Here is a 14505-nt window from a genome sequence, read left to right on the forward strand (position 1 = left end):
CCATAAAATTATTGCTCTCTACCAGTTAAACAGGTCAGCAAACAAATCAATCTTTCAATTATTGTTGATCATTCCATTACATTGTGAAGCACGAGTTTTGTCCTCATCACCAACTGATTTCAAATGGCTAATTGCATGCTACTTATGTCAAACATTCAATGCCTGTCTGACATATTCAGGTAGCAGAGCAATGCCCGGCGGGCAGCAAATCAAAAGCACCCAAAACGCTATGTAGGACAGAAACCCACATTACAAATGTAGACGAAATACTGATGTTCCCAAATTGTCCTCAATGTGAAACCAGTTTGAAAGCAGTCTTAGTACATTTGACTCTTCACTGTGCCCTATTTCAATTCTAATCAATTCATATTCACTTATGCTGGTCTTTAAGAACTACTGCTTTCATGAAAAGGATTCTAGTACTAATAGACATAATCTCTTATGTCTCAAATTGTAACTGATGTTTTTTTTTATTGGTTCCTCACAGTTCCTATGATTGCTTACTGGATGATCCATTCAAGCATGACTGGCCACAGCTCCCTGAACTTCCTGGCATCAATTACTCTATGGATGAGCAGTGTCGTTTTGATTTTGGAGTTGGATACAAAATATGCACATCAGTAAGTGTAAATAGATGGAACTTCCTTCTGTAGGCATGTTTGATAAAATGGAGTTTGTGTAGAGTTACTTACTCTACTTTTGAATGATTCTTTTAAAATATATTCACTGCTCACAATTAGCAGGTCTCGTGTCTTTATGCCTCTAATGGTGCAACTGCAATCACTGGAGCCCTGAGTGTACATACTGGTGTTTAAAATGCTTAATGAACAAAGTTGTCTATGCCATTGTGCTGTAATTTTCACAATTTAATAAGTGCCACATTTCCCAGAACTGAGAAGGAGAACTATTGGGCATCTGCTGTGGAATATAAGTGACACTTGGTTTCCTCTTTCTCTTACATATCACGTGTTACACTTGTTCTCTCCTGTTAGTTCCGTACATTTGATCCTTGCAAACAGCTGTGGTGCAGCCATCCAGACAACCCTTATTTCTGCAAGACTAAAAAGGGACCACCACTGGACGGCACCGAATGTGCGCCCGGAAAGGTAAATCCAACACATATGTGTAATATTGTTTTTTTTTTTTATTGTTTGTTTCAGGATAAATCAAACAATTTTCCTCCTTTCTCTAGTGGTGCTACAAAGGTCATTGCATGTGGAAAAATGCCAACCAGGTGAAGCAGGATGGAGCTTGGGGTATGTGGACCAAGTATGGTTCATGCTCGCGCTCCTGTGGGACAGGCGTACGCTTCAGGACACGTCAGTGCAACAACCCAGTGTATGTTTAGTTTCACAGAACCATAACATTCACAGAAATGCACTGATTAGCTCTTTTTAGTCAAATGCAGAATTATTGGCACCCCACCCTTCAAGACAATGGGCAAAAACAAATGTATAAATATTACACACAATTATTCAAATTTTGCACTAAAAAATGGAGAGTTTTTATTTTGTTCCTGTTATTGGCACTCACAAAAAAAATATTTACAGTATGAACATATATTTAAATCAATCCAGAAATGGTCAAATGAATAATGTTTTTCAACAACCATCTCAGTTTGAACCCATTGGAAACCTTCAGTGAGTTCACATGAGCAAACCTGAGAATATTTGGCATAGAGCAGTGCTCAATGATAACTCTACAAGTATCTCCAATTTTTATTTTCTTCAGCCAATATTAGTTGTAGGCTAGCTACTAATTTAGAAACCAGTTTCAATGTGCACTACTTGCAAAAATGTTATATTTTAAAAAGTGTTGTGCAAAACTATACAGTGTTCCCATATTTTTAGGCACATTATAACCTTTACTGCAATAATTGTTATTCATTCTATATATTCATTTTTGCTCATTTTTGGACAGGTGTCAGTAATTCTGCAGTTGACTGACTATTTGCGTGGTTTTAATGGAAAATGAAAAGACAATGATGGGCCTTCTGTCATTTTATTGTGGCCTACGATAAGCTAAAAATCGCCCATTTTAACTGCTGGTTAAAACAGAGTGATAATTATTTACTCAATCCTTTAGAATGTAATGAAGCAAATTGCACAGTGTTAATTTTCCGATCTTACCTTTGACTCTGTAACACAGTCCATCTAATGGTGGTCAGGACTGCCCAGGGGTCAACTATGAGTTTCAGCTGTGCAACACAGATGACTGCCCCAAGCACTTTGAGGACTTTAGAGCCCAGCAGTGTCAGCTCCGCAACTCCCACTTTGAGTACCAGAACACTAAACACCACTGGCTCCCATATGAACACCCAGATGGTGAGTTTCTGTGCCTAGTTACAGTGAAAGCCTAGTTTTATTGTGTATCCTGGACTACAGTGATACTGTATTAGACTCTACCTTTCTACCTTACTAAGGAGCACACCTGAGGCCAGGTCTGTTGTTATGTATTGATGTTCATTTACACGTGGAACAATGGTAAAGGAAAAATTGTCTTTACTCATATCCTGTAGCTCTTCAGGAAAACCAGGAAGTCCCTATATATTGATCCCTTGTCAATAATGTCATAATGGTGCATGGTGGAAATACCTTAAATCTTTTTGCCGTGGCAGAGAAAAGGATTCACTAAAATAAATATACATGTGTAATGACTTTTGTACATGGGATTATACATTTTTATTTGCTACTATTGATGAGAATACTTATATACATATTCTCATACTATTGCAGAGAGGGAAAAACTGTTACTATCACAATTTATAGATCAGTAAAATTCAATTTGATTTCAAAATCTACTTTTTGTCCCCCCCACTTTTTCCTAATCTCAAATTTTACTTCGCATTGCCTGCCTATCTCTGAGGATTTCTGAATTGGACAGTCTCCTAATGAATCCATTTCACAACTTTTAGAAACATAATTCAATTAAAAAAAAGAACTTTCGCTATAATAAGCACAGGGGTCAGACTCGAGAAGCTAGGGCTTGCTGAACGCGTTTTCCTGTTGCCAAGCTTGTCGAGAGCAAAGTGTCTGTCACTGCAAGGTAGCAAGCAAACCCTGGTATGGCTTTTTAGTGAGGTGGCTACTCTTACGTAATGAAAGCAGAATGGATTCATTAGGAGATGACTCGAACAGTCTCTCTGACTGCACCAGAGTCTTTATAATCTCCCGTCCCCAGTCCGAGTATTCTCAATCTTCTGTCACTGCAAAGACCCTCTTACAATCCAATAACACTAATTAGTACATTCTGTTTCCAAAAGTCTTTAGAAATGAGTATTTAAGTGGTTTATTTTTAAAACAATCTTTTCAGGGGTGCATGCCCCCGAACCCCCCTACCATTTCAAAATCCCCCCCCCCCCCTTCAAAATTGTTCCGGCACGCCTGACTGCAGACAGCAGCATGTAAAATGCACTTCTAGCCCTCATATATATGCATTTGAAGTGGGACTGTACAGAAAATAGGAAGGAAGTGCAAACAGAAGGGACAAATGGGAAGTAGAATTGATTACCTATTCTGTTCAGTGTACTTAACTCTGGGCAATTACCAGTGGCCACGTGTCTTTGTCTGCAAATTAGGTGTAAATTAATGGTGGGCTGTCAGCACTCTGTGCTAGGTGGGCTCATTATTCAAGTTTACAGAAGGAGAAACAGCCACAGAGAGTATATCAGGGTCTGTCACTGTACATGAGGCACTGTACTAGGCTTCTCTGTGTGCTGCACTTCACTGAACTGCTGCATTATTACAAGCAGCTCTTGCCCACTTCTCTTTGTTCCAGCGTTTTAAAGATGCTCCAATTCCAGGTACTGAGCATCCAATTTTTGCTTATTTCTGTTACTGTCAGGAAAATGTGACAAAGAAACATGGCTCACTGGAATATGAAGTTCTGAATTTATAAATAAATAAAATTTAAAAGTAGCTGCTCAGCCCCTACAGGATGATGCTGCTTCACACTGACACAAAAATAGACCATGTGCCTGTTCTAAGGACAGCATCATCTGTGGTGAGAATAGTAATAAATCAATTGCTAGAATTACTGTCACATGTGTGTCAACACACTCTCTGGTGAGGGCACAGATTTAAACAGTAACAAAAGCAAAAAACAAATGCTTAAAGGGCTGTACTTACTGTCTTGAATTCACTTCCTTAACTACTGATAAGATAATAATGGGAAAGAGGACAAATGTGACATAGCAGGAACCTTTTATTAGTTACCCATATGGGGTTGCAATGTGATGTTAGTATTGGTACTTGGCAAGGAAACAAGCAAACTGGAATACTCCACTAGTTGTGAAGGATACTGTCCTGGGAGTCTGGAGCAAAATTAAGTATATTTATGTGTTTTAATACTTCAGTGAGTCCATTGGGATGCTTTTTCCTGGCAACCCTGATCAGCAGTTTTCTTATTATCTATACAGACATTGTACACAATAAACAGCACTTTTGATTGTTGTAGGAGCCATAGTTAACCACAGGGTAATCAAATACATTTTAATCTCAAACTTTAGTTCAAAAAGTTAACATCTATTAGGGATCTACAGTATCTCACAAAAGTGAGTACACCCCTCATATTTTTTGTAAATATTTGATTATATCTTTTAATCTGACAACACTAAAGAAATGACATTTTGCCACAATGTAAAGTAGTGAATGTACAGCTTGTATAACAGTGTAAATTTGCTGTCCCCTCAAAATAACTCAACATACAGCCATTAATGTCTAAACCGCTGGCAACAAAAGTGAGTACACCCCTAAGTGAAAATGTCCAAATTGGGCCCAATTTGAGGATTTACATTGTAGCAAAGTGTCATTTCTTCAGTGTAGTCACATTAAAAGATATAATCAAATATTTACAGAAACGTGAGGGGTGTGCTCACTTATGTGAGATACTGTAATAGCATATCAGCTATATTAATGCCTGAAACACATTGGAGCTAAGAGATCATTTAGGGTCCAAAATCCAAAATGGTAGAACAGACAAGGATCATAACATGATCAGGCATCAAATGACAACCAAAACATAATCTAAAGAGAACTCAAATGAACAGAGCATATTCAAGACTAACAGGAATGAACAATACTCAGAACTTATGCAACTAGAAGCTTTCATCTGTTGTATTTCTAGTTCATTGTTTAAAAAATGTGTTCATGCTGGATCAAGTGCTAATTTATAAACAGCCAAATAATGACGGCGGTTGTCATATTGTTACAAATTTAAGAATATTCTTGTAGCAATAACTCAGTAATATACTAAAATCATATTAGAAGATTTTATTGAATGCCTGTCATCTTCTCATTTATATGTTTATTTTTAAATAGTCTTTTGCTTTTCTGTTACATTGTATTATGTTTGAAAAAAACATCATCTGCTTCTTTAGCCTGTATTTATATATGCCCTGCATTTTATGTCCCCTGACAGAAAAGCAAGTGCTTTTCTATAAAGTTGGTGGTCCTTGTGCTATTGAAAAACACTGTCTTATAACTCACCATAAAAAAATCTGGCAACCTTGCAGGTGTGCAATACATTCTGCCAAAAGAAATTAACTTAAGCACCTGCATAAATTTTGAATGTGGAATCACTTTCCCAAAGTAAATATTGGCGTATCTTTTGAAATTAATTTGATAACTCAAAATAAACTCCTGTGTTTGCAAATAAGAGTTGGAGGAAATATTTCAGGACATGAAATATCATTTTTGTTTCATAATCACAAAGACCAACCATTGAATATTTTCATTTCATCTTGTTTGTCTTACATTAAAAAGACCTAAACATATTATCATTGTCATTTAAAAAATATATTAGTCATGTTTATTAGATATTCTGCCACACAGAATGTGGCTACATTGGAATCATTTTAACCTGAAACAGAACAAAATGGTTAAGCAGTGCCTTTTACTTTCCTCCAGCCAGCAAGAGATGTCACCTGTACTGCCAGTCGAAGGAGATGAGTGATGTGGCATACATGAAGCAGCTGGTGCATGATGGCACTCGGTGCTCCTACAAGGATCCCTACAGCATCTGTGTACGGGGGGAATGTGTGGTAAGCTGCTGACAGCCTTTCTCTTTAACTCATTTTACACCCTGCAGTGAAGCTGTAGCTTCGATGCAACAGAAAACACCTCCCCTGACTCCACCTGTCCAAAAAATCTGAAAGCAAAACAACAAAGAGGCAAAAAGGGATGAAAAATAATTGTAATCAGAACTCTGCTGATGCTACAAATGATTACTGCTTTGAACAATGGACTGATTTTTAGTGCAGACGAATTAAGCATTTTCATTGAACAGGGAATAAAAATAATTTTGAAAAGAAACAATCTGCTAATTTGTCATAACATTATCATGAGCTTTCTCAAGCAAACCATATTATTCTGGTTTAAATTTTTAGAGCAGTGGAACCATTGTGTCATCTGCACCTACTATTAATAATATCAATCTCGAAGAGGCTTCAGATTGTCATATGTAACATCTGATTTGATAAATTTTTTTGCTGCTGCTGCTGTCTTTATGTCTTTCAGAAAGTGGGCTGTGATAAAGAGATTGGTTCTGATAAGGCGGAAGATAAATGCGGAGTATGTGGGGGCGACAACTCCCACTGCAGAACTGTGAAAGGAACCTATACCCGAACCCCCAAAAAAACAGGTAATTTCCCATGGGCACACTTATGTTCTAGTATTTTGTCCTACTTTTGGGGCCAGATTCCTCACAAAAGTGTTGCATCCTTTTTGAAAAACCAAATCTGTAATACGTAATAATAAAAAATAATTTAAAATAATCAGGAGAATCTGGGGAAGTGACTCTAATTTTGAGTATTGAATATATGTATTTGAATGCCATTCAGCATTTGGCTACTATAACAAGCTACTAGACAAGGTTCATTTTTACCTTAACACGTCTATTCTTACTGATTAATGTTGGTCAGATGTGGATATTTTTATGGGCAAACTTATACCTACTTACATTAAGCCAGAATCCAATCCAGGCTGAATAGTTGAGGAATAAGGATTTTGCTGAAGAGTCTTAACAGTGTCAGTCTGGCAACCACAGAATTTAAAAACCATTTGGTCTCTAGCTGAGTTACTACTGCAAATAATTGGCCTTTATTATGGCAATATTGTTTACAACCCCAATTCCAAAAATGTTCTTAAAATGTACAATTTTAAGGGAAAAAAAATTAGGTAATTTTGAATTTGATGGCCACAACACATCTCAAAAAAGTTGGGACGAGGGCAACAAAAGGCTGGAAAAGTAAGTGTTACTAAAAGAGAAACAGCTGTAGGTTAATTGGCAACAGGTCAGTAGCATGAATGGGTATAAAAATAGGATCTTAGAGAGGCAGTGTCTTTCAGGTTTCAAATTTTGTTTCACTTAAAAAAGTACTGGCTTTTCACCCGACGTTTCCTATAGTCTTTACTATGATTGAAGAAGGGATCAAGTGCTTTTACTATTATAATAATAAATATTTATAGATCCAGATATATGGCTGTCTTTATATAGATTGAATATTTGGTGTTCACCAACAATATACATCATAATTACAATGTGATAAATAAAGAATTTACAATGGGTCTGCTGTCTGTAATAAATGAATGTCACAGCAATTATGGTGCCATCAAATATCAGACTGTGCATTCATTAAAATAATAAGACCTATCTAAAATAACCCCTTTCTAAGATATTGAAGCTCTCTTAATGAATGCCATCAACATAAATTTTGTAACTGTATCGAATGAAGGCAGGTATTAATTAGACAGTAAATTGTATCAAAATGATAACAGCACAATGTGTAAGCTATTGTGAATGCATTAATGCCCTGTACAAATCGGACTGTTGTGCCAATGGAAATATATATATTTTTGGTAAGTGTCTGATGTTTTGTGAAAATATTTTCTGTATGGCTCAAGTATAAAACCAATGCATCAGTCAGCCTTTTTAGTACACTTTTGAATTGTGAGTTTCAGATTTATTTGATGATGGTAGTACTCTTACACTACCAGTCAATTTTGGACACACTTAGAACAGCTTTCCTCATTTTTACTAATTTCTAATATTTTATAATAATTAATGGAGGCATTAATACTGGAAAAAAAAACAAGTGAAAAAAGTCCTGAACAAATCAAAATGAATTAATAATTTTAACAGTGGGGCACGGTGGTTAGCATGTTTGACTCACACCTCCAGGGTTGGTGGTTCAAATCCCACCTCTGCCCTGTGTGCGCGGGGACTTGCCTGTGCTCCCTGTGATTCAGGGGTTTCCTCTGGGTACTCCAGTTTCCTCCCCCAGTCCAAAAGACTTTGGATTGTATGGATTGGCATTTCCAGACATATCCGTGGTGTATGAATGTGTGTGATTGTGCCTTGCGATGGGTTGGCACCCTGTCCAAGTTGTCCCCCACCTTGTGCCCTGAATTTCCTGGCATAGGCTCCAGGTTCCCTTGTGACCCTGTGTGGAATAAGCAGTATGGAAAATTGATGGATGGATAATTTTAACAGTAATCCAGTCTTGGCATCATGATGAAGCTTCACCCATGAAGGTTTTATTAAAGTTTCCAAATAGGCCAAAATTTTCAATGCTTCTTCTACATTCAAAATGAAAACTACTTGTTTGGGGAAAACATCTAATTTTAAAAGTAACTTGCTCTAAGTTAAAGAACGTTTTATCTAAAGCAACTTACAAATGAGGAAATACAAGCAAAGTAATTAATACAACACAAGACCTATACTTTTTGATACAGTGATATTTATTTAACAGTTATCACTTTGCAACAGTCAGTAAGTTTTTCCTTCAGGACAGAGGATTTAGCTTTTTCTGGTTTCTCTGTAAGGTGAAGAGATGTGATTTATTTTGTATTAACTTCAAGAGAGAGAATATGAGAGGGTGTTGGAAACTTATCACACCATCCTATTATGTATTATTTTCTTATAACTGCAAAGCATGTTGTTTTATTCTTCACATGTTCAATGAAGTGTGTCCAACTTTTGACTGATAATGTACTTTAGCAATGAACAGTCCTTTTTTGGAATGATGTCACTTCTGTGACAGTAAATTGCAAATTGCATGCTGAGGCTTGTCTTAGTTTTCATAATGCAATATGTAATAGCATGTTTATTTCATGAAACAGCATGACTCCTGACTTGGATGTTGAATGTGGATGCTTAATATAATGTCATTGTCATTAACAGGTTATAACACATCTTATATGATCTTACTGCAATGTGACATGGCACTGTTGACTGCATGAATAAAGTCAGTACTGTAAAATGACTCTAACATTGTGCTAATGTGAATGTGTACTCACTTTCTTAACAGGAAAAAAATTAAGCAAGCGATGCCAAAAAGAAATGCCTATTTTGGAAAACAAAATCTGCAAGTATTCTGTGTTACCTAATCTTATGCTTTCCCCCATTGTAATGCTTTCTTTGCCATTGACTCACTGGGGTAAATGAAAAAGATTGTATGCTGATTGTATGCAGTTGAATATTTCAAATATCTTAACATCTTTGTCTTTATGCATCAAATAAAGCTAACGTAATGAAAATGGTCCGTGAGACATTTTCAGTGCTTTAGAAATGGTTTCACAAACTATTTTGAACTCACATCCCCGTTCCTACCTCACCATCACTGCTAAAACCTATATCTCTCCCCATATAAGATCCCTATATAAGACCCTATGTTGCTAGTAACTTCAAAGCAACCCTCTAAGTCAATGGCAAAAGTGTGCACTGCAATACAGATGTAACAGTTGCATTTTTCTTCAAGGGAAGACAAGAGGAGTCTTCTTGCTGCCTAAAGGAGCAAGGCATGTGTATCTAAATGAAAGTGAGGATTCTAGAAATTTTATTGGTGAGTGGTACAAGGCTTTGAAGAGGAATGGACATCAAAAATCAGGAAAGGTGCTTCAGTGTATATAGTGCTTTTTTGTAATGTGACTCAAGGTTTTGCTTTGCAGCTTCTGTTATACATTCGTCAAAGGGTTTATGTAATTATTAATGGAACGTCTCAACAGCTCATGGATTCCTTGGTATCTCCTTCAGTCCGATATTAATGCACGTGGAGCTTGTGTTAGTGAGGCATAAATGAAAGATTTACGCAGAAAAGACGAATGTATTGTATGAAGTCTGAATGACAAATCTATAGTCACATTCCCAAGTAACCTTCTTTAGTAAGCTTTGTGTGAGTCAGCTTGATGGACATGACACAAGCTGCAGTAGTATAGGGCTCTAAACTGCCCTTTCTAGAGCCAGCAAAACAGTATGCCTTCTAACAAAGCGATGTCCACCTCTTCAAAGAAAAAAACATACATGTTCAACTCTCTGCTCATTAATTGCTTCTACTATCTTTTCCACCTGAACATCTTGTCTCTGTTGCCGCTTCACTCTGGTGCAAAGGCTACCTAAAGATGTTCCTCATCCCCCCTGGGGCTAGACATGTGATCATCCAAGAACATGAGGCCTCCCCTCACATTCTTGGTAAGTGACAGCTGTCCTCACAACTTTTTGGTCAGCAAATAAGATGCATGCTCACCTTTTCACACATACCGAGTCAATGAATGAGTGAATGAATTTGAACCTATATCCTTGTTTCATGCTACATTATGATTACTTTTCATGTGGTGGGCTTTTGAGTGGCTCATATAAAAGTGTTCTCTCTATTGTCAGGAGTGTAAATCCTGATGATGCCATAGCCATCCGTTGCTGTCCAAGAGAGTAAACTTGGCCAATTGGCACCCATATATTTCATTATCATGTATTATCTTTCTGTCAGAGCTCAGTCCACAGTAATGTGTATATGTTTTCCTTCTAAAGCTTCCGATAAAAAAAAAGTTGAATGGGCAGTGACAAATGCTAGGTTCAGTGAGATAATATGTGAGCAGGAATTTCACACAAATAAAGAGGGAATTGTATTTTGATTATTAGACTTTTAATCCTATAATTATTTTAAATAAATGAAGATTGCATTTCAATTCCCCATTGATTGTTTCCTGGTGTTTAAATCAAGATGTGTTAAACAACATAAAACACAGAACCTCTTGTATCAGACCATCCAATTTTAGGCGAGCAAAAGTATACATATAACAGATAAGTCTTGAAGTAAATGAAAGTAAATAACATGTAATATTTGGTTGCATGTCCTTTGCTTGCAACTGCATCAAGCATGCAACTCAGTGACATCACCAAATTGTTGGTAACTTCTTTTGTGATGCTTTTCGAGACTTTTAACACAGCCTTGTTCAGTTTTTGTATGTTTTAGGAGGTTTCTCCCTTAAGTCTCCTCTTCAGGAGGTGAAATGCTCCTCAATTGGGTTGAGGTCTGGTGATTGGCCAGTCTAAAACCTTCCACTTTTCCCTCTGATAAAGTCTTATGTTGAGTTGGCAGTGTATTTTGGCTCTTTGTCTTGCCGCATGATAAAGTTCCTCCTGATTAATTTGGATGCATTTCTCTGTAAATTGGCAGACAAAATGATTGTGATACCTTCATCCCTGCCCTGTGGAGGTTGTTGGTGTTGTCACTGACTGTTGTTTTTGGGTTTTTCTTCACAGCTCTCCCGATGTTTTTGTCATCAGCTATTGCTGTTTTCCTTGGCTGACCCATTCGGTGTCTGTTGCTCAGTACACCAGTGGTTTCTTTTTTTATCAGAACATTCCAAATTGTTGTATTGGCTATGCCCATTATTTGTGCGCTGCCTCTGATTTAAATTCCTTTTCTCAGATTTCACAGGTGAAACTCGAGGCTAAAATCAAGAGTAGATACTCAGAGCTATTTATTGTTTAAACAGTCAATCTAACACGACACATCTGGGTAACATGAAACACCTGTCAGGTGCTCACCTACTACCTGATACATAATGTGCTATGTTCTATGTCGTTTAGCACATCTAAATATAAATACCAGGAAATAAATGCTGAAATTCGAAAGTCTCTTCTCATTTTCATCTTTTAATCTCAAACCTAAATGAGTTAAGTCTACATCAAAAACAAATAAATTGGCCTTGCTGTTCCAATAGTTTCGGAGGGGACTGTATATCAGCAATGTAGTAGAATGCTAATAGAATTGGTAGCATACTAATACTAATGAATGTTCAGTAGTATAATATAGTGTTCTAGTGCAATGTATCATGGCAGTGATGTTTAATGTCTGACAGCAATGGTGATTAATTGACATTCTTCTCTGCCATTCACATTCATTCTTTCTCTGGTTTTTGGCACAGATTGCATCACTAGCTCTCAGTGTTACTGAATGACTGTGTCATTTCATTTTCTCTCCATCTTTTCTACACACTTAAATAGTGCTAGTAATGAACTACTACCAATACTGACTTTATATTCATGTGATTTTTGTATATTGTGTGTAATATTATTCTATTCACAGATTGTAGATTGTCTACAAATATTTGCATGATATCACTGACATCTGTATATCTGACATCTGTCTCCCTCATAACACACACTCTCTCAGTCAACACAAATAGTTTCTTGCAAATGTAACATTTGAGGTTTTGTAACTGATCATCGATTGCAGCGGTCAAGAACCAGGCCACAGGACACTACATCCTGAATGGTAAAGGAGATGAGGTGACATCACGCAGCTTTATTGACCTCGGAGTGGAGTGGGATTATGTCATTGAAGACAACGCTGAGACTCTGCACACAGAGGGACCATTACATGATGCAGTCATTGTTCTGGTATTTGGATTTTTTGTACATATTGACACATTATATTAAATTATTTTTTTAAACAATTTTATTTAATTTCGACTTCCACTGAGTAGGGTAGGCATTATGTTTTTGGGTTGTCCGTTTGTTTGTTCGTCCGTCCATCTGAAATCCTCGTTAGAGTGATGTCTCAAGACAAATTTTTGTCTACCAACAATCTTTGCTATCGACCCATCCATGTGTCCTGTGTCTGCCCAAGAATAAAAATTGATTGAGCATGATCTCAAGAATGAGTGGTTGAATGTTTGTAGGATTTATATATGAAATTATAAATCCAGCAGATGAACCAGCAGATGAACTGATTAGATTTGGAAATTGATCCAAACAGCATCAAAGTCACAGAAAGGTCAAATGTCTGAAATAGTTATTCTTTAATAGCTTCCTTCACATTTTAAATATATTTTAATGGTAGTTCTGGCATATAGATTAGGACTAGGCTTGGCCTCAAATTCAACTTATTATTAGAAAATGAATTAATCAGGAGTTTATTATTCCCATATGGTTTATTAATATGCAAGCCCACTGCGACCATGACCAGGATCAATCAGTTGTTGAAGATTAATGAAAGAATATATCCTGAACACATCATAACGGTTTTATATGAAAGGGAAGTATCAATACTAATTGGAACCAAAGGAAGAGCACAGTTCCTTTTGGTGTTTATAGACCTTGGAATCTTCAGTCTCTTTTCTATCTTCCTGCTAAAAATTTCTGAAGTGAGTATTCAGTCAGAGAAGTGTTGCTAGGAAGCAAGTGTCATCACATCCCCTTTTCTTGATCAGTGGTATAGATTCTTGATGCAAGTCGGTTGGGTTGTTCTTTGAAATTTCTTGACAAACAAATGTGGGTTCTTTATGATTTATTTTCGGCGTATACAGCAGTTTTATTACTGTTTCCTGGTGAATTACAATATTTAGGAGTGGTATCATGAAGAGCGAATTACTTGTATAGAAAACATGGTGTACAAAACGTATGGTGTACATTTTTGAATATAGCTGATAGAGAAGAGATTGCTTTAGTTCACAAATGGAAACTGTCTATTGTTAATTTCAATAAAGAGCAGATTTTTTTTCAGTTAATTTAGTGTTCTACAGTATAGAAGAATAGCACATTCCCCCAATGCCCATGTAACATTTGAAGATTCATTGATTCATTACAGAACAGTTTTACATGATAAGTGGTAAAAATTTGCTCTGTAGTAATGTTTGGCTTATAACATGCATGGAACTTCTCATCTAAAAGTACTTAGCTGTTTCTCTTGGGTGTGCATCCCTCCCCCAACATCTGTTTTCACACAGTTAAATCTGAACCTAAATTGTAAGCAGTTTTTGTTTCTATAATCTGTGCTGCCAGGCCCTTGGGCATTTGTTCACTTCTCGAGATCAGGAGTGCAAATAGAGTGGAAGTTTACAGAGAGGGAAGAGTGAGCATCATCTGACAGAGTAATTGAGGTGCTGGAGAGCTACTGCTTACTCCTCCACAGCAGAGTCACTCTGGGTGAGAGGATGAGGACAGGTTATCTATTACAACAGAGACAAGTCAAGCCTAGACAAGTTGGAAGTTGGGGAATGATCAGTAAATGTGTATCACAAGAAAGCTTGCCAGGCCTGGAACAGAAAGTATGGTTGTTTTTGAGTCACATAGATAAAGATGTAGATGATGTAGTGAATGCTACTAGTCTTGTGGCCTCTTGAGAAAAGGTGTATGAAACCATTAGATTTCATCTGGATTAATGAACATTTTAAATTGCAATTTAACCCATTGCAATTTCATAACCCAAATAAATTATATGTT

General features: G+C 36.8%; 1 protein-coding gene across 2 annotated transcripts in view; it reads left to right on the plus strand.

The window, feature by feature from the left end:
• adamts3 (ADAM metallopeptidase with thrombospondin type 1 motif, 3) overlaps window positions 1-14505 on the plus strand; it is a 79280-nt gene that overhangs the window by 51050 nt on the left and 13725 nt on the right. For both annotated transcript variants that reach the window (XM_053653951.1, XM_053653950.1), the window contains exons 10-17: window positions 488-620; window positions 993-1106; window positions 1193-1338; window positions 2149-2324; window positions 5907-6040; window positions 6516-6639; window positions 10387-10467; window positions 12518-12681. In XM_053653951.1, coding sequence (XP_053509926.1) covers window positions 488-620; window positions 993-1106; window positions 1193-1338; window positions 2149-2324; window positions 5907-6040; window positions 6516-6639; window positions 10387-10467; window positions 12518-12681 — 1072 coding nt within the window. The remainder of the gene's footprint in view (window positions 1-487; window positions 621-992; window positions 1107-1192; window positions 1339-2148; window positions 2325-5906; window positions 6041-6515; window positions 6640-10386; window positions 10468-12517; window positions 12682-14505) is intronic.

This window comes from Ictalurus furcatus, chromosome 22 (genome assembly GCF_023375685.1).
Source record: "Ictalurus furcatus strain D&B chromosome 22, Billie_1.0, whole genome shotgun sequence".
Classification (NCBI taxonomy): Eukaryota; Metazoa; Chordata; class Actinopteri; order Siluriformes; family Ictaluridae; genus Ictalurus; species Ictalurus furcatus.